The 23,548-nt window shown below is 38.7% G+C and overlaps 2 protein-coding genes across 2 annotated transcripts; both read right to left on the reverse strand.

Annotated features, from left to right (window-relative positions):
* Positions 1-9,104: 9,104 nt before the first annotated feature.
* On the reverse strand, positions 9,105-11,940 carry LOC120721347 (collagenase 3-like). The gene is made up of 10 exons (XM_040011615.1): positions 11,842-11,940; positions 11,431-11,678; positions 11,194-11,342; positions 10,910-11,038; positions 10,638-10,799; positions 10,385-10,508; positions 10,160-10,293; positions 9,897-10,056; positions 9,685-9,788; positions 9,105-9,528 (listed from the first exon to the last, which is right to left on the reverse strand). Exons 1-10 carry the CDS (start codon positions 11,938-11,940, stop codon positions 9,419-9,421), a joined length of 1,419 nt encoding a protein of 472 aa, XP_039867549.1. The 3' UTR covers positions 9,105-9,418.
* A 1,035-nt stretch (positions 11,941-12,975) lies between these two features.
* On the reverse strand, positions 12,976-20,519 carry LOC120721339 (matrix metalloproteinase-18-like). Its single transcript, XM_040011604.1, has 10 exons — positions 20,094-20,519; positions 17,832-18,097; positions 17,283-17,431; positions 17,045-17,170; positions 16,535-16,696; positions 15,634-15,763; positions 15,376-15,512; positions 15,095-15,254; positions 14,070-14,170; positions 12,976-13,690 (listed from the first exon to the last, which is right to left on the reverse strand). The coding sequence occupies exons 1-10, from the start codon at positions 20,223-20,225 to the stop codon at positions 13,557-13,559; spliced, it is 1,497 nt and encodes a 498-aa protein (XP_039867538.1). The 5' UTR covers positions 20,226-20,519; the 3' UTR covers positions 12,976-13,556.
* Between the last annotated feature and the right edge of the window lie 3,029 nt (positions 20,520-23,548).

Below are 23,548 nucleotides of genomic sequence, written 5' to 3' on the forward strand. Positions count from 1 at the left end.
CATGGACCATGTCAACAATTAGGGTCTCTTGGTGTGGGGAGAACATAGATGTCCTACCACCCCCATGTGGCAGCTTTCAACTCTACAAAAACAGAGCATGCACTTACAAAAATACATACATGGAATAGGCCTACAAACAGTCAGACTAACCATCCATTACAAAACTACAGTACACTGGCACAGTGATGTACTGAAACATGTTTACTGTGGTAAAGTATGTAGTACAGTCATTGTACATATGTAATTGTTGTCAACATTTACATACTATGATGTCGAAAAAGGTAACTACCTGTGCTCTTCGGATTATGGTAGACACAGTGAATCTACTGTTTGGTTGTACCCTTAGTCTGGCCTCCTTCATTGTCATACTATGGACAAGAACATGGAAAATCACAGTAGCTCTGATTTCATCTGATATTACTGTTCTTTGTCCTCGCTGACCACCTTGACCTCCTCTCATACGAACTCCTCTTCTTGGATGTCTAACCATTGTAGTGCCTCACAAACCAGTGATCTGGCTTATATGTACCCTTACATCATTAGCCACAAGTGTGATAAATTTTGAGTTGCGTTCAACCGGTGACACCTGAGCGTTAATTGTGTTTGACTTTTGCCACCAGTGCTCACCATTATGCAACACAGGTGCATCACAATGATAATATGTTGACAAGATGTGTCTAAACAGGTGAAAAGTGCTTATGGTTTTGCCAAAAGAGTGACTGATTCAATAAGTGGGTTCAGGCAACTGAGACTTTGGTTCAAACAACAGAGTTTAGTGTTTTCGAGAAAAACTGTAACGAAGTGGAAACACTAGGAGTCAAAATGTATCACACACAAATCAGAAACTTTGATGGATAGAGAAAAGTCAGCTCATTCAGGTTTGAAACAATGGATCCAAAGACATGCAAAGCAAGAGTTTGAGGAGGACGAGGAGGTCTAGGACACCAGGGAATGAGGAGGAGGTGGAGGTAAAGGAACATAATTGCCCATTGGCTTATTGTAAATGTCCCTGGTCAGCAAGGAGGGAATGTCACTCTGTGCGCAGCCATCAGCCAACGAGGGTTACTCCACTGCCATGCCATTCTAGGACCCTATAACGCTATGCTTCTCGTTGCTTTTCTTGATAGTCTGAGACAACATATGTTCCAGCGGGACTGCAGGGAACCAGCACAAACCAGAGCAGCCCCACTACGTTGTTGTTTGGGATTACGTTAGCTTCCATTGGATTGCTATGGTTGATGACTGGTGTTCTAACATCTTTCTGCCTGCATACTCTCCCTTTCTAAACCTGATAGAGGAGTTATTTTGGGCATGGCGGTGGAAAGTGTACGACAAAGAACCATATGTCCATGTGCACCTCCTCCAGGCCGTGGAAGATACCTACCTTGACACATCAGTATATTCATGCCAGGGTGGATCAGGCATGCATGAGGATTTTAACCCCGCTGCCCGGCTAGCACCAATATAGCCTGTAATGTGGATGAGATTCTCTGGCCTGACCCAGAACACACACAGGATGCTGAGGTGGAATAATGTTCTTGGTGTGTGTTGTATTGTATGGTACATGAATAAAAATGTGCCACTGTATCTACATTGGTTTCGTCTTTTGTGTTCATCATTTGAAAAGGTTTTTGAGGGGAAGAACCACAAGGAACATAATTTGCCAGTTTGGGGAATATTGTTTTACATTTATTGCACCAATGTGTAAGATTATGTTGTCATGTGTGTGTTTGGGGCCTTGTGAATGCTGTCTGTGGGCAAAGTTTGGTTTTTCAGCAAGAGTGATTGGTTTTGAGTAGAGCTTCATTTTGACCTAACAATACGATGTTTGGGAAATTGGGTGAGACGTTATGGATTTGTTTACTGTTTTGGGAATACGAGGCATAGTTTCAAGAAATGTGTTTAAGCAATCAAGAAAAACTGTAATCGGCTACCATCTCTCCTATGGATTCTTTACAGTTTTTCTCAAATGCTAAAACACATGTCACAAACGTTACCACCAGGTCCCCCAATGTCCAAACACAACACCCTTCTCTAAAGCTACATAAACACAACCACACCTTCCCACTGCAAAACTCAAACTCCCACACCAAGAGAGCAGCTCGAAGCTGTCAAAACTGTAAACACTATACACAGCATTACACACTACAGCAAAACAATTGAAAACACAATGCTCAATTTGTGAGAAGGTTCTATGGTTCATAACTGCCAATGCATATTTCTATAAACTGTACAGTAACGGATCGTCATAGAACCCTGCAGAGGATTAGGCATTTAGATTTGTGAGTTTCATATGAGTAGTATAAATCTATAGAAAATCCTGCATGTACGTACACTACTGTAACACAACTCAATGCAAAAACAGAATCTATTGCACACAACAGTACTCTTGACAACATGAACAGGGTGTGAAGTTTTTTTATTTACGTTATTCACACCACACACACACCACAATCACTGTGCGGCATCATGTCGCTGAGCTGTTGCTCGCATCTCGTCCGTAATGATGGTGCGAGGTTGTCTTGCTCTCCCTCCTGGACCTTCTCCTCTCCCATGTTGGCCTTCTCCTCTTCCTCGTTGGTCGCTCCTCTTCCTCCTCTCATTTGAACTCCTCTTCCTCATTGGCCTGCTCCTCTTCTTCCAGGGCCAGCTCTTCTCCCTCCTCTGCATCAAATTCCTCTTCCCCTGACTCTGCCTTCATCCATTGTGTTTGTTTGGAATCTTCAGCATACTGTGCACTCTGAACTTGCTTTTACATGTGGGTACAGCATTAGCAACAAGTGTCTTCAATTTTGAGTCATTGTGTGTAGTGAATGACGCCAGGTGTGTTCCCTGTGTTCAAAGATTGGTGACTGTGGCAAGCATTTTGCATCACATGGGCTTTCATTTGAGAATATGAGCAGAGTTGTTTTGCAACTTGTGTTTTAGCAAGGAGAAATGTGTTTAGATTTATGAGTACAGAGGGTTGTGTTTTGTGAATTGTGTCTTCATGTGACATGTGTTTATGGTACTGGAATATGGTGGCTACATTTAGTACATGTGTTTAGACTACTGGTCATTTGGGTTACAGGATTGGCTTTTGTGTTTTAACATTTGAGAAAAACTGTAATGTCTACAGTCTCAGATCAACACAGCCCTGCCCTTCAGCACTATCAGCAGCAGGAACAGCAGCAACCCCTCAAGAGCAACATTGTACCTAGGGCTGCCACAAACAATTATTTTGATAGTTGACTAGTCACTGATTATTTTTGATTAGTTGACTAATCAGATCATGCATCCATTGGACGTAGAACGTACAGCTTATTGCACCAGCATGCATCTGCTCTTATATAACTATCATTAGCTTACAGCTTTAAGTGTTTAAGGTATGTGCTAACTAAAAATAAAGACAAGATGATATTTCATTAAATTTTAATGAAATCTGCAGATAGTTTCAGTGAAGTTTATGAAAATATGTTAAACGTTTATTTTGTGACCCAGAAAGAATAATAAGAGTAATATTAAAACTAACTAGCTGCTGCCATTGTTGGAAACTGAGCAGGGCCGCGCTATGAATTCTGGGACACAGCTGCTTCTTCTTCGGGGTTTAATGGCAGCTGGCATCCTTGTACATGCAGTGCTGCCATCTTCTGTTTCAGTCCGTTATTACATTCTTAAATCCTACTACTTATTCCTGCGTCTTTTGGGATCTTACAAAGCTTCAAACGACACGTTGACTATTAAATTAGTCGTTGACGATTTTGATAGTCGACGTAATCGTGACTAGTCGACTAATCGTGGCAGCCCTAATTGTACACATCAGGTAAAACACACCTGATGACAGTGATATAGTGTGATGCGATTCCATATTAGATTCTTGATGAATGTGTGTTGTTGTTCTTCACCCTGGTTCTATGTGCCCCTTTTTAACTTTGAGCACCCACCCCTTCCAATATCTCTGCACGGCCCTGGTGTTCAAAATTTTGCAAGCGAAGTCTCTGTACTAAGAATTGAGGGTTTTGTGATTCATAATTTCATTTAATTCTAGTTTTAGTTTTGTGTATTTTGTTCAGCATTTCCTGTTCCCGATGGGACACGTAGGCTTCTTCTAAGGATTTTATGGGTTTTTTTTTTCTAATTCCTGAATATTCTTTTTTTTTCTTTTTATGTGATGAGAAAGAAATTATTTTACATCTCATCACAGCTTTCCCTGCTTCCCAGAGAACAGATGTTGATGTTCCAAGGTCATTATAGTCTAAATATAAAGTCCACTCCTTTTATAAAATGTTGAATAAATTCTTCATCTTTGAGCAATGATGTATTAATCTCCAGTTTTTACTTGGTGGAATGTTCTTCTGATGTATTAGTGTTAAAGACAGAGGAGCATGATCACTGACAGCTATAGGGTGTATCTCGGTGTCTGAAATGTCACTCAACAGTGAGCTGCTGACTACGAAATAATCGTGATGAGAGTAGGAGTGATGGACATGTGAGAAGAAAGTATATTCCTTACAGTTGGGGTGAAGGGAGCGCCATGCGTCGCCAAGACCAAAGTCGCTCATATACTGTTTGATTATATTTGTGGACCGCAAATTGTGCTGAGTTCCTGCAGTATTGAGCCTATCCATTTCTTCATTTAGTCCAAAGTTGAGGTTGCCCCAAGAAGTGCGCAATCTGGGTGTTCAGAGAGTGCACTAAAAAAACCCGTGGAAGAAGCTATGTACTTACATAGCTTTTTGTTAAATATAGATAATTTAATGATTAGGAATCTACCCTCTGGATCTATAAATGTGAGTACTGAGAAATTAATATCTTTATGGATTAAAATAACTTTAGACAAAAGGGAGAAGTAATAGGAGGCGAAGAACACAGTGGGAAACTCAGGTATTTTAAGTTCATTTGTAGCTGTGACAGGTCTGTTTGTCTCTTGTAATAAAACGTCTGCCTGTAGTTTTTTTTTTTAAGCTGGTCAAATATTTTAACCCCTTTTCTCTGGAGACAGCTCTATGCACATTCCATGTGACAAACTTTAGTGTGCCCATAGTTTTATGTGTATAGCTAGTGATGCACGCTGCATGCATCGGGTGAGGACAATGGAAATACATCACTCGTTTTTAAATAGAAAGAAGAAAAATGTGTGGCGAGATGCTCCATAAGTGTCTTGAAACGGCTGTGTGCAGGCAGGAAAGGACCCAAATGCAGACTCATACACAGAGACGAGACTTAAACTCAAAAACCAGCTTTATAAGAGGAAACACCTGGGAACCACGGCTGGCACAAATTACACAGACGAGACTAGGAAGAGCAAACACAACATGACGCACACTGACGAGAGACTATCAAAGTAAAACAGGAAGTACTTGAGGGAGAGAGAAAACACAGAGGAGCATGAGGGAGAGAGAGGCCATGACGAGCTTGGGAAAATAGATAAACATGACGGAATAAAACAGAAGGAGGGAAAACAAGGCACAAAAACTCACATCACTATTTAAAGGCAGACACACAGAGGGAGACACAGAGGGCAAAGACACAAGGGGAAATCTAATCAACAATTCTAAACAGAACAACCCAGGTATTATAGAATAAACAGAGTGGACCTCAAACATAAATAATAAGACAAAAGACACAAGAAAACTCAAAACACTGGTCCATGACAATAAGTCTGATTATGTGTGTGCATATTAACTAATATGAGCAAGTGTGTACACGCTTGAGTGTGTGTCTGTGTGTACTGTGAGGCTGTTGTGGATATGCTGCCCTTGAGCGTGTGTGTGTGTGTGTGTGTGTGATTGTGCTATGTACATATGTCGAAATGGAGGGTGTTGTTTGTGGCTGCGTAGGGAAATAGGTGATCAAAAGGAGAAGGAAAGAAACCAAGGGTGAGCGGCAGGGTTGAAAGAAAACTGAACAACAACAAAAACAAAACATTGTATTTAATGCATTAACGGAGAATGACGGAGTTTTATCTGCTATAAGACACTGAAATAGCAAATTGATATTAATAAGTTAAACAGGTGTTAATGCAAGAGAATATGAAAGGAAAAAAAAGAAAAATGTAGTGGATTTTTATCTGGAGTGAAGTCAATACAACCACAGAACAGTGCTGGGGTCGCGATAGAGCTTGTCCGTCCACGTAGAGCCAGTCCCACAGTAATGACAGCACGGGAGCTCTTTTGAATGAAGCTGAATCAGACTGGGGACAGGACCTTGTGTGGTTCCAGGATCTCAGGCAAAGGCCTGAAGTGGCATAGGTTTTGAGTTCTGAGTCCTCTTTACTGGAACTAAGAGGTATGATTCGATCATTGGGACAACTGCTCTTGGTGCAACCTAGGTCCCGGCTGAAGACCAGAGGTGACCGTGCCTTTGCTACTGCTGCACCCAACCTCAGGAACAATCTTCCAGCTGACATTCACACACCTGAATCTATTCAATCTTTTAAACTACGATTGAAAGCTTATTTATTTAATCTATAGATTGTATAGATTAAATAAATAAAACTCTAACTAGCCAGGAATGCTATAGCATTCCTGGCTAGTTAGAGTTTTTATTAGGTAGTATTCATTGTACTTTGCAATTGCACCTATATGCAATCTTAACTTATATTATTATATTACCGGAATAATCTTCCAGTGATATTCCCATGTCTGAATTATTTGATCTTTTAAATTACGTTCAATAACTTATTTATTTAACTTAGCATTGCCGATTAATTAGTGCTTTGTTTCATCTGGTAGTGTTTTTTGCACTTTACTATCGCATCCTTTAATTTTATGTAATTTTATTTTTATTTCCTACTATTGTACTATTGAGAAGCACTTTGGTGTACCTCTGGTCTTTAAATGTGTTATATAAATGAAGTTGTATTGTATTGTTCACTTCACCATTGTTGCGTCTGGTTCAGTTTGGTTAAGAAGGAAAAACAAGCCGAGTCCGTGTAAGGTGTCAAAAATAGTGATTTTATTACACACTTTTGCGCAGAAGTGTGGGGAAAACAGTCTTGCATCAACAATCTCCGCCGGGCGGAGGCTTTTCATCCTTATATTACCGTGATGACGTCACACAGTTAGACCTTACTGGAAATGATAACAGTTTGGGCCTGTTCAGAGAGTTTACCTAATATGGACATCAACTGCTAGTTTTTAGAGAAAAACAAGTGTGTATTACATTTGTGCCTTTTGTGAAAGTATATCTATCAGAAAACTGTCCTCAGACGACCCTCCTATTCTTACTAAGTGTGTGTGTAAACGTGCATGTGTTATATAAGAGCGTGCATGTTCTCTAAAGGCCTGTGTACGTGCAGAACTGAACATAGAACTAAGGCAGGGTCCAGCAGGACCCACAGGCTTCTGAGTGGTCACAGAACTGTGAAACAGCTTTAAGCAAATAACAAGAATAATGCAAAACAACAATAGACTGATTAAAGTACTGATAATCTGTGTAGATTAATATTAACATAGATGTGGTTCAAAGATTATTCTGTCAACTGGTTCAACAATGGTAGGTAAATGATTAATCAAGGATAACTGATTATAAGAATACAAAATAAAATATCTCCTGGTCACACCATCCTTCTTCGTTTGTCGCGAGCCGCCGCTGCAGGCCTGGGATTCAAACAGCAGAGAAGGTGGTGAGCTGGAGATTGGAGGAGTAGTGAATGTTGACAGGGAGCCTCCCATTCTGATCACCGGAGACTTGGACGAGGACCATGCAGTTGATTCATTTGGCCAGAGTCACGTGATCAGTGATGTCATTAAAAAGCTTTGATTCGGTGGTTTATAAGGAAGTAAATCATTTGTGGGATTTGTGGAGTTTTTTGATGGTGAGAGACAGCAAACCAGTGATTATTCTGTTGAGAGATATGCAGCCAGCCAGGGTGGAAGGAGGTTCTGTCATGTGGGAGTATTTTGAGTTGATTTTGGTCACAACAGAAGCATACTCCATAATGAGTTGTGCATTTTTATATATATATTATATGCAATTTTAATCTATTGTATTTACCAACATCAAGAAGTCACAAGCAAAGAAAGACCACACCATGGCACAAGGAAAGTTTATTGATGAAAATTATTTATTAAACAAATAAACATAACAATTTCTTCACCCCCAAAAATACATGTTCAAAGCAGCACAACGGTGGCCCAACATCAGATAGATCTGTTGTCAGAGTTATATTGTTGGATTGTTATTTATGCTTAGAAACATATAATCATATATGCTTAGAGGTGTATAATCGATTGTATAATGACAGGATGTCTGATCCTTAGTAGTCTACAAAGACTCTGTGTGCGTTCCAGAGCACTCTGGCATACACACACATCCTAAGGTCATGAGAGAGGTCGTACCTTCTTTTTCTGATTTATAGTATAGGAGGACACCTACTCTGTGTCTGTTTAGGTGAACTGTTGGACTCACAGGCGCCAGCAGATCATTCACAGGGTCACATCTTGACACACACACACATACCTACACTACACACAGACGAGGTACTCTTTGTTCACACTGTGTAAGATGTCATATGTTAAGGAACCTATGCATATTCATGTAACCACAATAAAAGGCAGTGCTACAGGGGAGCTGACTGAGAGTGACTGGGGTTAGCTGGTATATAATGATGTGCAACATGATCGCTAGCGACACAGCTATGTTAGCATAAACACAGTGAAGCTGGAGGATGAACGCTAACTTTTTTTCCACTCGATAAAAGTTAACGTGAGGGTTCCTGATGGTTAGGGACAAATGCAATGGCATGGCAGGATGCTGTAAACGGACCAAACTTCAGTCAGGAGACCAACTGAGATAATCCATCCACAATACGAGGTTAGTCATTAATATACTGCAACAACATGGGAATAGAGCAGCAGAATTCAGTATTAATGATTCAATGGTACGGAAGTGGAGGAAGCAAGAAGAATGAGTTGAGTAAAGTTTGACTTATATGACTGCTTTGTTTGCTTAATGCGCCTTATAATCCGGTGCGCTTTATTGTCCGAAAAATACGATACTATTACTTGAGTAAAGAAGGAGTTCTTCAACTTTTGCAGGAAGATCTGTACTTATTCTTACATTACCAGTGTGTGTACTTTATCCACCTTTGGTTGTAACATTGTAACACAACAGTAACATACTTAAAATGTTCTTATTGATGATGTCAATTTAATTTTACTGTACTCCATTTGATCTTTTGTATACATAAATAGGTCAAAACACAACAAAAACAATTAGCGAGTGAAAGAATTACATAATGACTGTGCCATAAATAAAACAAAATAAAAAGTTATGGTAAAGCTTAATAAAGTTAACATAACAAAAACAAAATTAAGTACATAAGCTGCTGGTAATTGTTCAACAATAACATTAGATATCCAAAATTATATTGATACAGTTACTCTTCTTTCTTTCTTTTTTTTTACGGTGCCTTATTTAACATTCAAAATCTTCTCTAGTATTTGGTGCAGGGCAAGAAGTAGCTGTTCGGCAGCACACGGTACAGCCTCCCGCTCCACATGGCATACTCAAACATTTGTGGTCCACTGTAGAGGTAGGTGTACCCTGCAGAACAGAGATGCTACATGTTAGTGCTGCATAACAGACCAAAGGGATTTTAAAAATAGCTGTACATGTAAACTCAAAAGATAAAAACAGAAATATCAAAAACAGAAATCATTGTCTCGTTTCAGTGGTCCTCAAGCCTGAATTGCTGCTCACCTCCTTGCTGCAGAGCTGCAGTCACTTTGGAGGTCATTCCCAAGAAGGTCTCATCCACCTGTTTGGGGAATCCCTTATCCATCTTCTTTGTGGCCTCATTATAACTGGGAAAAGAAAAATGTATTTAGATTCATCTAACATTTGTAATACAACTTGTAAGCTGCTGTATGAAAATCAGTTGCCTAATTTTCTCAGGTCTTAGTGGAACACACCTGTAGTATTCACTGCCTACAAAGAACAGAGTCTTCCCACTTTGTTCGTCATAGAGGGCCGCATCAACTTTCTTCACTGTTTTGGGCAGACCAAAGCTGGATATTGGTTTAGGATAGCCACTTACAAGATCATAGCCGCTGAAAGCCCACACCTGCTGACCTGTGAACAAATAAGAAGCAGACTTTATAGTAAAGCTATGTAAAGGCACAAAAATGCTGACTTCAAAGGAGTCCTGCATTAGGTGGACACTGGGAAAGCATACCTTTAAATAGTAAGACATGGTCTAATTGTTGGTTCTCATAAGCAGCATCAATGTCAACAGGGGCATCGGGCCAGTTAGCTGAGATGAGAGTTTGTACAGGTGTGCTGATCTGAGGGTGTTTGCGCCAGACTAATCTGTGAACACACGCACAAAATGTAAATTAATGTAAATGATCAATCAGCAAATCTCAGTAGCTCAGGTATTCAAGCATTTATTTTGTGATACCTGTCCTTGAAGAAGAGCATCTCTTCTCGCATTGTGGCAACAGCATCCAAAACCATCGTTGAATCACAGGCATCAGGAGTAGTGGGGGCTGTAGGTCCAGGCTTAACGGGATCTGGATTTGGACCTGGAGGTAATTTAATAAATATCACACTGTTGTAAGTTGTAAAATTATTTATGCACAGGTTCTTCTAAGATTTTGGTCAACTCAAATATTTTTAATTGAATAAAACCAAAAAAAGAATTTAGCACTCACCATAGAGGGACTGGATGCCATTAACGTCATCCCGGGGAAGAACATAGGTGTCAGGGTTACTGTAGGAGTACACTGGGTACATGAGAGCACCGGGGTCATTGGAGTGAGACAAGCCCAGAGAGTGACCAAATTCATGGGCAGCAACCATAAAGAGGACGTAGCCTGAAGTAGAAAACACAGAATGACAATTGGTTACAGCTAAGGATAACTCAGGTCGCACACTACAGAGTAATAATTTGGACACCACAGTTCATAAAAGTAAACAAACTTACCTGTGTTTGAACGGAACGTGAACGTTTCATCTTCATCAAAATGGGCATCCCCTCCAATGCCATCACCGGGAGCAAATGCGTGGGCAAGAATTTCATTAGGGCCATCAAAGGGGTAACCATCACCATGTGCTGTTAGAAGATAGTGGTATTAGACTTGGCCAAACAAAACACAGACACTAAAAAAGCTTAGTGTTCCTGACTGATAGGTGGGATGGTCATGTCTTGTGCAATAATACAATAAAAACGTTCAGTGATTATATTACTTAGTGTGCTTTTAGACTCACCCCGGCGACCAAAGGAGACCATAATATCAGCAATGCCGCTGTAGATCCTTGTGAACCTCAGTGGAGTGACTTTGGCCCACACCTGCAGAGCTTTGTCTATGGAGTCATCCACCTCTGCCACAGACATGTCAGGTGTGTAGTTCTCTATCCTGCAGAGCACAACAATATCCAAGAAAATCATTAGTGTGGTCACATTTTCTCACGTTGTGTGTTATGTTGTGTCTTTAGATCATTCACCTGTATGTGAGGCTGTTTTTCTCCCATTTGAGGTTGTTATCAAAAGTGGAGAAACGAGCGACCTGTTCATCGGGAACCCCACAGCGGGGCTTCTTCATCATGGCCAAAGTGTCAGCATCCAGAGACCCAGTGATCTGGAGACCAAAGAATCTCTGCATCTCAGCCAGCTTCTTGTTCAGTGGGCTGATGCCCCTTCTGACAGCTGGACCCTCCTCCTCTGTGAGGTTGAAGAATTTCTTCAGGTAGTTCTGGAAGAGAGAAATATTCAGAGCTTTACACTCAAATATCTGTCAGCATGCTTAAGCTCAAGAAACAAGACAAATAACAACATGGGATGGACAATTAAAATAATCACAACGTTTGTCCACTCTAGCCTATGCCAAAAAATAAAAAACAGCCAAGTACACATACCTTTGCAAAACTTTCATCTTGCCCAGTAATCTGAGATACTGGCATGCAGTAAACTGCCACTGCCAGGCCAAGCAGAATGCTCAGAGTCAAAGTCTTCATGCTTCCTCGTTGTGTGCAACTTGTGTCTCAGTGCTGTGAGAAGCTGTTATATAGGCTGGAGTTTGGATGTGTTGAGTAACTACCTGCTGTCAGTGACTAACGAAATGCTCCTTTTATGGTGAAGAGGGGAACTCTGGCTTTGATTGCTCATGACGGTGTTACATGTACAAAAAAAACCCAAAACACTGATGTTGAATCATTGTTGCAGTTTGCAGAGGAAATTGTTCATGAGATAATTAGAACAGCCCCAACATCTGTAATTATCAGATTTTAGTTTATTTGATTTTTATTCAGATCTGACTTCCATATCCCACAGTGTGAAGAAAATCAAATTGATTTAATGATTTTACGAAGCTCACAGAAGCTCAGCTTTCAACTTTATGAAAGTTCTAGAAATAAAATGTAAAACTATTCCTATTTTCAAGCTCTTGTGCAGAATTGACCTCATAGCTGATTTAAAGCAGATTTAATCACATATTTGAAGATTTTCTTTGTGTGTATTTGTTCCAGAATTATTACTATTTTTATCACTTTATTGTAATTTAGTTTCCAGAGCTAGTTTCCTTCTTAGCTGTAATTATTTAAAAATTATTTTCTCAGTGGTAAATGGCCTGTATTTGTATAGCGCTTTACTTAGTCCCTAAGGACCTCAAAGCGCTTTACACTACATTCAGTCATTCACCCATTCACACACACATTCACACACACATTCACACATGGTATTTGGTATCTGGACTTAATAATCTCAGAACAGTTATCACAGTTAGATGTTCTTGTCTCATTAAACACTTTCACCTGTGTTTTATTGTAATGGATGTGTTAACATAAATTTAATATTCTGTCAAAGACTCAATAGAGGAATTGGAAGTTTTTTTTTCACTATGAACACTTTGGTTTTTGCACGATCCAACATGATTCCAAATGAAAAGAAGTATTTTGCCAGGAATTGGTCATGGAGGGTTTCAAGTGCTGCACATCACATACAGGAAAGGATTATTAATGTTGACATTGCCACCATTTCTATTATAAAAACATTAAAGTCAGTTTATTCTACACATTCAATCGTGCCCAACCGCATAATGTTTTGGAAATTGGAAACTTTTTTTTCCTGTGAGTCAACTGCAGGTGGGTGTTTTCCACCTTACCTGTAATTATCCCAAAACACTTTGTGTCAGTGTTACACAATACTGGACACAGGGATGAAGAGTTTTGACTTTATAAAGTAACGTTCAGCCTCAGTTAAATTAGGCAACAGCAGTAAAACGAGACATTCTCTCTCTCTCACACACACACGCACACACACACACATACACAGTGAATATGTTTCAACATAAAAGCAAAGATGTTTTTTAATCAGGAAAATATCAAATTTTCTTTGCTAAGTAAAAAATAAATCCCTCTGATGGAACGACACGAGCTTAAAATAAATGTTACGTTTGGTTGAATAGCTCTATATCACATGTTGATGTTTGTATAGAGAGATTTAAAATTAAAATTAGCAGCAAAATAAGATTAAAACACATATTTCAAATCATGAAAACTGTACAAATTCCAATATTACATCACTGTATTACACACTGAGGTAAGACTAACCACACACTAACCACTTCTCTGTTTTATACATTGTGGTCATTACTGCCTTCCTTCACTTCACATTCCAGCAGCTCATTAACACGACTGATGGAGTGCACACGTTTGAAGTTGGAGTCATATTTGTAGTCCAAGTTTCCCTTGAAGAAGTGCACCGATCCTGTGGGGAAATCAATATTCATTTAGAATTTGAAACTTAAAATGTATTGTGGCAAACTGTGTTTGCTGTATGGGGCAAGGACTGTCTGTGTACAGTGCATTCAAAAGTATTCATAATGAAAAGGTTTAAGTACCTTGGATAGTACTGCCTTGGTTATAAACCTTTATACCTTACATCTTTTTTTTTACTCTATGTCTATATGCAAGTATTTTCCAATCACAGTTAGTGAAGATATTCTATTAATCTGAGAGTCAAACAGCAAAGGAGCAGAAAAATATCAAGTGTTAGTGTAAATGTACTGTAAATTTTGTTGGATTGAATTTCTTTTTATGAGAAATTGACATTTTAAAGGGCTGTAAAAGAAAAGTGATGTAAGTACCATCATAGAAGACAGCAGCATCTATAGGCGTTGGGATCTCTGGCCACTGCTCCTCAACAGACATTGGTGATCCCTCCATCAACCTTTGTTCCTCGTTGTACCTACATTATCACATATAATAATAAAATATAATAGTGATTTTAGAAAAGCAGAGATTAATGTCAGTATTTTCTTGTTTATGGATGACAACATTTCCATGGGAAGTGTGATAAACTACATGACTACTTTACTTAAAGCACCGTTTTGATGACAAATAGTCAAGTTGGTGACAACAATTGATTCTGCAACCACTTGTACTAGAGATGTGTAATTTTGTATTACATCAAAGCGTAAGCAGGAAGCCTGTCTGGTCTAGACTGGTTCTCACACAATGATGTTCTGTTTCTATGTGTGAAATAATAACAGCACTCACACATAGCCAGACAAAATTCTGTAAAGTAAATTTTACTTTTTTTTTTTAAGTTTTCAACAGAAGAGGACAGTCTGGATCTCATATATCTGATTGCTCTTTCATCTACTATCAGGAACACCCATCTATGTAAGATGCCAACAGTGGAAATAGTTTCCTGTCATCTCATTGCATAAAGGTGATTCCAGTACATAAACATGTCTCACACCTCTCCATCTACATCAGTCAGTAAAGATTAAATGAAATGGTTAAAGATCAGACAAGTCTTGCTACAGCCACGATCAAAAGTTTAAGACCACTTGTGAAATGACAAAAAAAATCATACTTTGCATATTTCAGTTTAAGCATTGTTTTCAATAAATTACACGCTCAAAAAATGTTTTGTCTCACTCCCATTTCTTCTTGCTGCATGCTGAAGCTCCACTTGGAACCTTATTAAGATCCAACCATGCAAAATATGATTTTTTGCCATTTTACAAGTGGTCTTAAACTTTTGATCGTGGCTGTATATTGTTTTTAACTATTTTATGTATGGTGATCTTTCACGTTTTGAAGTAGGTAGGTGGTCAGCATAAAGACTGAAAACGGGACTAAAGAGCTTTATGATCTTACATACCTCCAACACTCGTCACCAGTGAAGAACACAGTATAGCCTTCATCTCTAAAGTGAAGAGCAGCATCTACAGATTTTATTCTGGAAGGGAAGCCCAAGGTTGAGATGCTTCTAGGGAATCCTTCCTCAAGCTTTAACCGCCTCAGCATCCAGTACTGATTACCTGAAACAAAAACACTATAATAACACATGTACACATGTATTTTAAATCTACTGCCAGACACTAAACCGATGCTTTTGTAGATGGTTTTTTTTTTTTTTTTTACCCCTTTTTGTGTCTTTACCTTTAAAAAACACAACAACATTTTCCCACGTATTCTCATAAACGGCGTCCAAGTTGGCCGGTACAGTGTCTGGCCAAAGACTGCTAATCAAGGAGACACGCGTTTCCTCAAATTCAGGATGTTTGCGCCACATAAACCTGAAAAACAGGAAGGCTATCTCAAATGAATATTCAGTTTTTCAGTTCAGTTTTCCTGTAATCCTCGGACCAAAGAGACACACTGAGAGAATTATGTCCAGGACTGCACAGATTTACATACCTGTCTTTGAAAAACAAAACTTCCTGTTGTAGTTCTGTTACTGCATCAAAGGACAAATACGGATCACATTTTGTAGGTGTTTTTGGAGGAGGCCTTTTTGAGGTCAGTGAAGTAAAATTGGGATTGACTCCTGTACACAGCAGAGAGGAATAGAAAAGGACACTTGATTACCCCTGAAAATAAAATATTGTAAATATCTTTTTTTAAAGGAACAAAGAAAACAAAGAAAAAGGAAACAAGAATAAAAAGAAAATTACTTGAAATGTTTGTTTTACTGTTTCTGTCATATGTTTTACACCATGACGTCATTTTGCCATAATGATTTCAATCTGTTGTTCTTTAACCAAATTGTATTTAATCTTATAAGAAAACAAAATAAAACAATTGTTGTAATTGTCTAATAATGTCAATCTCAATATTCATGTTCTTAATCTAATCCAATCATCTTCTTGCCTGCCTCCTTCGAGCCAATCAACCTCTGCTTTTAGACCCTCTTTCTTACAACCCACCTCCTCCCCATCTCCATCACAGACACATTAGCCTGACCTCCATTTAAGCCGGGGGGGGGGGGGGGGGGGGGGGGGGGTGTCCTGTCCTAACATCTAGTCTAATCGCCAAATATATTCATTTCTCTATTTCAATAAATTATGTTCAATTCTTCTAAATGACCTCTTGTTATTGAATTATTGCTGGATTGGATGTTTAATGCAAAACCAGCCAAAATTCTTGTGGCTGTTCTTTTGTCAGTATTATTATTATTTTATGTACAAACTTTCCATTTTAAAACTTCAAAGTTATTCTGAGGCTAGTGGGCTTTGCTTAATATCTTGTAATGAAACTGCGGCTAATGGTAAGCAACATTTCTGAGCTCAAGCATCGAAAGTATCCAGCAGCAACTCACCATACAGTTTTTGGATGTTTTTGACATCATCAAAGGAGAGCTGGGGCTCATAGTTGGGGTCAAAGTTATATGCTGGGTACATGATAGCTCCAGGATCAGATGAGTGGGACAAGCCAAGCGCATGGCCAAATTCATGGATTGCCACAGCAAACAGGTTGATACCTGGAACAGGAGCGCACATCATGTTAGTACTCGTGTGATGCAGGAAGGCTGTAACACAAAAGTCCCACCCATGTTTCACTAAATCACTCCAGGTTAGGTCAAATTAACGTTCTCATTCAGTCCACCAAATATGTAACTTCTGTAAAGTGCACTGTATTTCAGTCATGCAGCATCTTGACAATAAGCAAACAATTATGACACACAAAACACACCTGCTGCTGCTTTCTTAGAAAAAGTTCATAAGAATGCAGGTACCACGTTGATTCTGTCTAGCTTCATGTTCAGAGAAAAATTTGTGACACATGTTTTTAAATTGTTGCTTTTTGGGGGGTTTTGCCCTGGTAATACCGGTAGAATTAAAACTCCAGTCTTCATCAGAATCAAAGTGGACATCTCCACCAATGTGAAGCCCAGGCATAAAGGCGTGAGCCAGGACTCCTCCTCTGCCATCAAAAGGTGAACTATCATTATGATCTGCAACAACACAGGGTGCTATTATTTTATTATTTAGTAAATCCTTTACGCCTCGCTTTACCATCTGCTTCATTATTATACATGGATGAGGAGAACAGTCTTTAAAGCTTACCTCCACTATAGAAAAAGATGTCAATGTCAGCCACGGTCATGATCCGGTTGCGAAATTTCAGAGGTGTGACGTTGGACCAAAGCTTCCATGCTCTTCTAAAGACTTTCTGAGCCTTCAGTGCTGGGATGGGGAGTTTCTTGCTAACTGTTCTAATGATAAAAATCACCATTAAATGGATTCACCTTTACTGATGTGACACATTGAATTTGAATGCTTTTTATGTTATTTTGAGAGACTGACACTCTTAAAATTCTGAACAGTCATTCATGGTATTCATTCAGCCCTACTTCAATCTGCTGTCTCCTGCCATAACATAGCTGAAACCTGGTAGATCATTTATTACCCTGCTCTATTTTTTAACCAGTACTGAGTACAAACCAGTACTGAGATTTATAACCAAAACAGCATCAGACTCATGTTTGAGGCTAACATTCTGATCAGCCTCAGCTGTACTTTGTTAACAGCTAAGCTTGTTAACGCTGTGAACGCTAATCTTGTGAAGTGGCATTTACCATATTGACTACAGAAATCAGTTTTATTGTTTCTAACCTGTAGCTGATCCTCTTCTTCTTCCAGCGAACTGTTTCTCCAACTTGCTCCACATCTGACAGTCCACAGCGTGGCTTCTTCATCACTGCTAGAGTCTCTTCTGTGAGCTCTCCACTTGGAAGCAAACCAAAATACCGTTGCATCTCCTGCACCTTTGTCTTCTTATCACAGGATCCGGTTGTCGAATCATCATCTTTACTTATGTCGGTGGTCCTCTTCTGTCTTTCTGCCTTGGGCTGGTAGCCATAGAAATGCCGCAGATATTCCTGAAGAAAAATAACCGGTATTGCTAAAGTAAATCAGTTGAAATAAACATCTTTACTTTGCTGTGAAAAAGTGTTTCCCCCTTCATCATTACCTTTTTTGCATTTTTGACACATCACACCTTAGCTGCTGCTAGCCAGTGTTAGCAAAACTTTCTATGAAGTGGATCTGACACTGCTGCGCTCTGAAACTTTGCAAATTTACTCTCATATGATGTGAGAATGTGGCGTCACTTGGTGAAGCAGACCCTTCTCAGTTGATAAACCATACACTTCATATGTTGAAGTTCTGTTCTCTTCCACCTTTGGGGTATTACTGTATGTGGAGTATGTGGCTAGTCTCTAACCAGATATATAGGATGTGATTAGGAAGAATGACGATGTCAATCATTGCCACTGTATTCAAGATGGTGAGGCAACATGGTGGCTTCCACAAACTGGTGCCCACTCCTGGAGGAGTTAATTCAGAATGTATTGCTGGTAGTTACACACTAGTCAATGAATATTTATGAGTAACAACCTGTATTGTATTTTTAACAACTGCGTTTATCATTAAAAACTACATTTTGTATTCAGTTATTTTTTTTGTCTAACATCAAAATTCATTTGATGATCTGAAACATGTAAATATGACAAATACACAAAAAATAAGGAATGATGGCTGGGAAAATGCTTTTTTTCCATAGCACTGTATAAAGTACAAATGTTCACACATTGCCATTGTTGCTGTGGAGGAACACAAATGCGCAACCAGGCCTGAAGTAACTTTACAGTAAGAATTCCAGAAATGTCCTCAGACCTTTAATGATAGCACCGTGCAGAAACACTTTAGCACTCATGTAACTGCAGGTGTCAACATCAGACACACTCAGACTTACCTGTGTACAAGTAGCTGTGTTTCATACTCTCCCTCAGTAGAATCATTGTTATTAATATTATTAAAACTCCATAGAAGGACACCAGGAGCACACATCAAATTTATCTTTAAAATTGGTAGTAAGTAAATGGTTCATAAAAGATTTGATAAAGACGTCTTTTAAAGTTTGTTTGAAATAAAGCGTAAAACTTTCAAATGTACTTCATCAAATAGTAAAAACTCTGTTATTGAAATCAGCTTCAGCATGAACATGACAAGTGTTCTAACAGTGTTATTTATTCACTGCTGCTGTCTCCTGACTGCTGTGTTATCTTGCAGTCAATGTTTTCTTCAGAAGTGGTTCACAGGCATTCACAGGGCACCCTCATAAAGAATCATTATCAGTGCACCACATTTTTCCTCAGGCGAGGCATCAAAGGTGAAGAAGACAAACCAAAAATGAATTAGTTATCCAATCAAGTCACTATATCAAAGAGATTTCTAACAACTTATTATTTAAAAGAGAGAGAGAAGAGTTGGTTGGTTTAAGTCATTAAAATAATTAACTGTGTGCAATAATCTAAAAGTGTAATCTAATTATATTTATGAAGCCGACTCTATGCAGTTTATAAAAAAACTTAAATTCAAGTCCAGGCAGGACCATTTATCAATATTAACTCTTATTTTACAGTGTCTGTAATTCCAACCTAAAACGACAGTTTCTTAACGAAAAAAATATATTAAAAAAAATATAGTAGAGCACAGATGTACAGTATAGTATTACTTGAAAAAAGTGTTGATAGTGTAATCTGCACAAATTGTCAGTCAGGTATAACTGCATGTCCTGCCCATACACACTGAAATTAGGTTATTGATTTTCTTCACAAAATGTCAGTTTGATAATGTTTTACTCCTTGAAATACACAGTGACCAGGCCCCACATACAGCAAATTCCTACAAGCAGCAGTCAATATTGCACTTGAAGTAGACAATAAAGTGGGGTTCCAGATTAAACCCCTCTATGAATAAAACAACAATATCGCAGTGCAAAGACCTACAAATATAGCAGCATGCCTTCTTTTCTCTTTTTTTCTTTTTTCTTTTTTGTTACAGGGATCGTATCCTTCCAAAAATGCACAATACCTCTGCAAACTCTTGGTCAGCTGCAGATGGTCCAGGAGGAGGTTTCTTTGGCAGATCTGCTATCCGGAGAGGCAAAGCCATCATTAGAGTTTGGCTGGACATCACAAGAGTCAGGAAATAAAACCAGAGCATCTTCTTTAACTGTCAAGTATCCCAGCAAGTCAGTATGTGTTTGAGATGCACAGCTGCTGATATACAGTGCTGTATGCAAAGCTGTGGCATGGGTCACATGTTAATTATGTGCTCTTGTCCCAACAAGAACAGGAAGGTGTTTCAGTACACAGCATGGTATTCCAGAAAGTTTCTTCAAAGAAACACCAGAGCCCTTATTTATAAAGCTTCTCAGGAAAGTGTAGGAAAACAGTCCTAACTGGCCCAAAATTCTTATGTATTCATTCTGCTTTTTTATCAACATTCCTGCCATCACATCCTCCTATCACATCCTGCAAAATTAAAATCACAACGGATGCTACAAAGAATACATTCAAAATTCTTTAGAATGACTGCATTAAGCATAATCTTGCTATGGTATCTGAATAACACTGTCCATGCTACGAAGAAGAACTCCTTTCAGTTCCTGACTTGGATAAAGTTCCAGGTAAAGCTGTTCAAATTTGAGACGCTACTACTCTCATATCATATCTCATATCTGTGTAATTTGTGTATATACTGTATATTCTGTGTATTTATTATCTCACTCTTATTGCCTGTTTATGCCCTGTCCTTCTCTTCAACGTCATGCTGCTCTGTTGTATGTTAACTGCCCCTTGGGGATAAATAAAGTCTTTCTGATTCTGATATCACCACACTGACTAGGTTTTACTTGACTTGCCAGAGAACCAAAGCATCATGATTGGACAATGCAAATTATTATCCAGTTTTTCTTGTCCATAAAACCTTACACATATTATAATATCATTTGTGTGTTTTCTATTTGTTTACTTAATCCATTATCCATGAATTTGCATATTTGAAGCGCTTTGGAACATCCATTTAATCATCGCAGTTAACCGAGAGTCAACAACTACGACAGCTAGCCCAGAGGCATGCATTAATGATAGTACTTACCTTTACTGAAATGTCTACCAGTTGAAAAACAGCTATGCTGTTATCCTGCATTGCTTTTATTTTTGTGCGCATGTCTCCTTTAAATAAAGAAAATGATAATGATGTCACAAATAAGACAATAAATCAGCTGAAGTGGAAAAAAAATGATGTGAATGTAAGGACATGTATAGATTATGTGTCATATTAAAAATTTTGGCTAATGTTGTTGGAACATCAAGCTGACATTTTAAAAGGATTAACAATTCCAAAATAAAGTCAAATTTAAATGCACATGTCACTGTCAACGGGCGCCGACTGTGCGAGAGCGTGAAACAGAGGTGTGGACACAGAAGGAGGCGGAGCAGACTTAGACCAAAAGCAAACTGTTTTATTTAGGCCGGTAAACATGAAAAAAGGTGAACACAGGAGCGACAGCTAACCTGTAACCAGTACTGGGAAACATAAATAAGATAACTGTGACTAAACATCATAACTGTGATAACAATGACTCGACGTGGTAACACAGACGTTGTGACAAAGACAGAATAGAACACAGACTAAATACACACAAGGGGCGATCAGGGGAAGTGGAAACACAAGAGGAAACAGCTGACACAAATGAACATAATGACACCACAGGGGAAGTGTAAAAGTAAGCACATTCAAGAAGGGAACGCTAGACTTTCAAAATAAAACAAAAAACACAGAGACGTAGGCATGGGAGCACAAACGAGACAACATTAAACACACAGGCACGAAATACATGACAGACCACCCAGAGAAGACCAGAACAGACTTACAGAAGAGGACATAGATGGACCTAAACTAGAATAGACTCATCTAAAACCTAACTAATAATGCAACACCAGAACTACACATATATTTATAAGAAAACACAATTTACAAAACGCACTCAAAATGCTGGGTCAGACCCAGCCCCTGACACCACAAATGTTTGAACAGTGTTTGGTTGATTTTGATTGCTGTTATCTGCTGATGTTATTGTGTTGCCACAAGATAACGCTGGCTATGTGGATACGTTTAGAGTAATTGCTTTCTTGAGAAATTAGTGTAGTGTAGTCTGAAATGGGCGCCAAGTGTAACTTGACCTGGAGAGCTTTGCACAAGAATTCCAATGTGCATGGACTGTTGGTCCTAGGCGCCAATGGCATATAAAAATCTTGAATCTTGAACTGGCAGAGATTCACAGGAGAGAAGGGATGAAAAATGTTTTGCTTCAGGTAAGCATTCAAAGGGGAAGACAGAGCAGAAATAAATTAGTCGTCTAATTCAGTTATTATACTTACTTGTTCATTTCTCAAATTTTTACTTAATTGAGTTTCATCAACAAAAATACGTAACTGTTCCCCTGTAATATTAGAAAATTTCCTGGCAGCTCCATTTGCTCACATTAAAGTGTTATTTCACAGTGTCTGTGACTGCAATCCAATAGTTCCTTATTGTAACTTTATGTTACAATGCTTTTAACGATTTGCTTTTCATTTGACTTTATTTCAGTGTTCAAAGTGAAGTCTCCAGTAAGAGTTTATTATAACTGCATGTCTTATCCCCAATTTCAGGTTTCTTGCTTTCTTGAACAATAACAGTGTGCGAGTTTGGCATGAGTCAGTCACTGCTTGCATCACACACGACTCATTTTAAAAACTGCCACTGTTGACAGCAGCTAAATATTGTTCTTGGCCCCATAAACACTGGAAACCACGCAACACAGTATAAACACAAAGCAACAATCATCAAAGTACTTCAAAGAGTCCATATGATACTAACAACAAAATCAATAATTGTAGGGCTATGGTTATTACTTTTGATCATTTAAATACATTTTGCAAGCAATTAATGTGCAGTGATATAGTGCTGTTATTACAATGAAAGACTGCAGCAGCACTTACAATACATTACTGACAATGTTGTTATTTTACAGTGTATCTAGTGTAAAGTGTCACAGTATGATACTGTCAGCTGATTGTTGTCACTGTAGTGTTCTTGCTTTGTTTTTTTAAACTGTAACAACATATCAGCTTTGTCATAACTGCTTCACTATGTGCATCCCATAATTATACTACTGCCGCTGTATTCATTTTAACAGCTACGCTGAATGTGAACACAGGCCGGATGTGATTCATCACTACAGTAATCTTGGCTATGTTTGCACAATACCAGTTAAACCCTAACACAGGGACACTGGAAACCACAACTAAAAAAATAACAATAATAGTACTATCGGTTTTTCTTCTTTTCTCATTATTTTTTATTTAAGCCCAGTAGGAAAAGTTTAAATATTATTCATGAACAGACATAGAACAACTGCACATGTATTCAGTAATAAAAAGTGTGTCAGGTTCCTGGATGACGTCAAAGCCAGCAGACATGCTGGAGGTGCTCTCAGC

The sequence above is a fragment of the Simochromis diagramma genome, unplaced genomic scaffold (genome assembly GCF_900408965.1).
Source record: "Simochromis diagramma unplaced genomic scaffold, fSimDia1.1 OVJJ01000123.1, whole genome shotgun sequence".
Taxonomy (NCBI): domain Eukaryota; kingdom Metazoa; phylum Chordata; class Actinopteri; order Cichliformes; family Cichlidae; genus Simochromis; species Simochromis diagramma.

Coding starts and splice junctions, on each gene's coding strand:
- LOC120721347 (XM_040011615.1), bottom strand. CDS start 11,940: ATGAAGACTTTGACTCTGAGCATTCTGCTTGGCCTGGCAGTGGCAGTT. Junction 9,789..9,896: donor GTAGGCAGTGAATACTACAG/GTGTGTTCCACT, acceptor TTCTTTTCCCAG/TTATAATGAGGCCACAAAGA. Junction 9,529..9,684: donor TGCAGCTCTGCAGCAAGGAG/GTGAGCAGCAAT, acceptor TCTGTTCTGCAG/GGTACACCTACCTCTACAGT.
- LOC120721339 (XM_040011604.1), bottom strand. CDS start 20,225: ATGCTCTGGTTTTATTTCCTGACTCTTGTGATGTCCAGCCAAACTCTA. Junction 16,697..17,044: donor CTGGAGTTTTAATTCTACCG/GTATTACCAGGG, acceptor CTCCTGTTCCAG/GTATCAACCTGTTTGCTGTG. Junction 13,691..14,069: donor TGCTGCTGTCTTCTATGATG/GTACTTACATCA, acceptor ATTTCCCCACAG/GATCGGTGCACTTCTTCAAG.